At 65.8% G+C, this 3382-nt stretch overlaps 1 protein-coding gene across 1 annotated transcript; it reads right to left on the bottom strand.

Moving 5' to 3' along the window:
• Positions 1–586: 586 nt before the first annotated feature.
• On the bottom strand, positions 587–3313 carry Barx1 (BARX homeobox 1). Its single transcript, XM_055595255.1, has 4 exons — positions 3091–3313; positions 1226–1517; positions 1054–1138; positions 587–742 (listed from the first exon to the last, which is right to left on the bottom strand). The coding sequence occupies exons 1-4, from the start codon at positions 3311–3313 to the stop codon at positions 590–592; spliced, it is 753 nt and encodes a 250-aa protein (XP_055451230.1). The 3' UTR covers positions 587–589.
• Between the last annotated feature and the right edge of the window lie 69 nt (positions 3314–3382).

The following is a 3382-nucleotide window of genomic DNA, read 5'->3' as shown; positions in this document are numbered from 1 at the left end:
CCGCTTGTCCTCTCCGGAGCCGGAGGATGTTGCAATTCCCAGGGCCCTTCCTACCTCACTGCCCCTCCATCCCTCACGGATTCCGGAGGCCGCCATCCAGCCCCTCGCCGTGTCATAAAATATTTTATTGGAAAAAAAAGTCACCGTCTTCGCAAGAGGGGAGTAGAAGCCCCAGCGACATCAGGGACCAGGCATCAGCTCCTCCGGAGCGGACTCCGCAGGGCAGGGCGGGTGGGGTCTGCTCCCGGAAGCCCGGTCCCCAAGGCGTGGAAGCGGGTGTGTGCCTGCGGGAGTCCGAGCCCAGAGGGCCGGCTGGAGGCCGGGGGGAGGTGTGGGCGAGGAGCGGGACGTGAGTGCGCGTGGACCGCCGGGCCCCGCGGAGCTCCGAGGCAGCCCAGAAGCTTCGGTGGCGCCGGACGCGCCCGGCCCAGCCTCGGGGGCAGGAGCTCGCTGAGATCCCGGGTTGGCTCCCGGGCCCGTGTCCTTCCTTGGTTGGCCCTGAATTGTCCTCGTTCGAAGTAGTAATGAGACGTCTCGAAAGCCAGCGGAGCGGGCGCTGCGGGCCAGTCCCGGGGTCCCCGCCCGCGGCTCAGTCCTCGCGGGCCTCGCCCGGCGTCTCCGCGGGCTTCTCCGCCTCCTTGGCGCGCTCCTGCTCCGTGAGCTGCTCGCTCGTGGGGATGGAGTTCTTCTTGGGCCGCCCCTTGGGCTTGGTGGGGGACTCCAGGCCGCCGCCCTGCAGCACCTGTTCCGAGAAGGGGGACCGAGCAGTGCCAGGGTGAGGTGGGGGTCCGCCGGGGACCCAACCGTCGCCACCGGGGACCCCGACCCCGAGGAACCAGCGGCCGTCAAAGCGCTGCTCGGAGGAGCGGAGCTCGGGGCCCGGGACGGGAGAAAAGCTCAGCTCCCGGCGAACCCGGGTGGGAAGAGCGGAGGGCCCTGGGTGGGCTGCGCAGAAGCCTCGGGGTGAGGAGGGCGGGGAGGCAGACCTTGGAGGATGCCGGGGGACCGAGCCCCGAAAACCCCAGCCCGCGGGAAGCCACCGGCCACACTCACTATTTTCTTCCACTTCATCCTCCGGTTTTGGTACCAGGTCTTCACCTGCAGCTGGCTCAGGCCCAGGGACTCCGCGAGATCTATTCTGGAAAAGAGCAACGCGCGCCCTCAGCGGCTCGGCGGGCGCGCCGCCGGCCCGCAGTCCCCGCGAGCCCCTCTCTCCCGGCACTACCTGTCGGGGGTGGAGAGGTACTTCTGCTTCTCGAAGCGCTTCTCCAGGCCCATCAGCTGCAGCTCGGTGAACACCGTACGGCTCCGGCGGCCCTTCTTGGCTTTCGCGCCAGCTTCCCCGGAGGCGGCGGCTTCCAGCTTCCCGCGGAGCTGCAGCTCCAGCGGCAGGTGCGGGGCGCCCGCGGCCCCGGGCATCCCGGGCCCCGTGGCCAGCAGCGCTGAGCCCAGCCCCGAACAGCCGAGCGGTGCCAGTGGGAACTTGAACACCGCAGCTTGCTCGGCCTTGAGCACCGCTGCAGGGGGTGGGGGAAGCAGAGAGCAAGGGTGAGCCGGAGCCAGCTTCCAGGCCACTGCCCTTGGCGCAACCCGGATTCTGCGCTCGGCCGGAGCCAGCCTCTCCCTGAGGACTTAAATCAAGCCTTCTGGGCCACCGTCCTTGACGCAGCGGTACCGGGAAGTCCAGCAAGGAGCTCTGGGTTCCCGTGAGCCAGCAGGATTCTGAGAAATCTGAGATTTCAGGATTCTTAAGAGCAGAGAGTACGGGTGAATTTGGAGGGGGGGCCTTTCGCGTTTGGAAAAGAAGGCTGTGGGGTGTGGGCTTTTGCTTTTTCTTTTCGTGGGCTGCGCAGGACCTACACTGCCCTCTGACATCAACTAGGAGAGGGTCACCAGCGCATCCTTCGCACCCGAGAAAGGGCCTTCTTGTTGTCTCTGTTCACGCTTTTCCCCCATGAAGATGCTTCCGTGTTCTCTACTCCTAAACCGGCTATTTGCCCGCTTCAAACGAAATTACCAACAACGGAGCGGTTGGTAGTGAAAGGCGTGACAGAGGCTGGGAGCCAGATGACCCTCAAATAGGCAAACTGGCCCAACTGCCACAGACCGGAGTCTGGCGTCTGCCTCGGGTGGCCGAGCCCGAGTCTATGAAGGAGGCTTTCTTTCCTGGTGGGCTTCTCATAAAGGAGTGGGCCTCAACAGGGGACCCGGCAGGGTGAGGTAAGCTAGGAAGGACGGTAGGGAGCGGGAAGGGAACCTCGGGGGTGGGGGTGGGAGGAGGAGGTAGAAAGGAAGACAGACTCTTCACCAAAAGACTAGGAAGGAGGTCAACCAAAGAAAGTTGGTACAAGTCCTAACCCAAGATGGAGAAGGCGCGCAGTACAGAGCAGACTGCCCCGCAAGCCTCCAAGACGGGAGGCCAAGACAGAGAAGGTCTGAGCAAGAGGTTTAGGACCTGGAAGTCCAGCTCGCCTGCAAGTGGAAGGGCCAGCGGATCACAGCCAGGCCTCCTTCCCGCAAACAAGGCCTACAGAGCTCTGGCTGCAGCAGAGGCCTCGGTTTGTCGCTGGTTGAAAAGCACAGGGCTCTGGGAGGTCGAGGACGGCTCGGGCCACCATCTGCATACTATGAGACAGGACCCTAGTCTCCAGAGGTCTCAGCTTTCCCAGTCTGGGCAGCTCCTGCCTGCCTAGTCAACCCTACCGCTAAACTCAGGCTTCCCCGGCTTGGAGTCATTTTGATCCAGAGGGATGCATAGACCGATTTTCCGTCTACCACGGGGACGTGGGTTCCGGTCCTCGGGTCCGGCCTATCACCAGATTGAAAAAAGCCGAACGGAGCCCCGAATCAAAGGACGAACCCTTTCGGGAAGGCCTGAGGACGCAAGGCCTGGTTACTTCGTAGCCCATCGCTCGCACCCTCTACTTCCCCCGTTAGAGCGAGCGAAGAAGAGACGCGCCCGGGGCCTGCGCTCCCGAGCTGCATCCCCGGGGCGTTCCAGAAACAGAGGGGAGGAGGAGGATGGATGGCTCGCGGACAGCCCGCGGCTGGTCGCCCACCCGCCCGCCAAGCCCAGCCCGCTGCACGTACCCAGGTGGCTGTGGAAGGGCCGCGCGGCCAGCAGCGCCTGCACGCCGAACTTGAGCAGCTCGCCCGCGGCGGCCGCGGCGGCGGCGGGCGCCGCGCCCTTGGGCCCGGGGGGCTCGGTGAGGATCTCTTCGATCATGAAGCTGCGGTAGCGGTGCGGCCGATGGTCGGCACAGCCCTCGGGCGGCCCGAAGCGCGCGGCGCCCGACTCTCCCGGCCGTTGCATCGCGACACCCGCGGAGGCGCCCGCGGCTGGGCAGCGGCGGCGGCGAGGGCTCGGGCGCGGGGGGCCCCC

This window comes from Psammomys obesus, unplaced genomic scaffold, assembly GCF_907164565.1.
Source record: "Psammomys obesus unplaced genomic scaffold, mPsaObe1.curated_primary_1811, whole genome shotgun sequence".
In the NCBI taxonomy this organism is placed as follows: Eukaryota; Metazoa; Chordata; class Mammalia; order Rodentia; family Muridae; genus Psammomys; species Psammomys obesus.
This window is presented reverse-complemented; position numbering and strand designations above follow the sequence as displayed.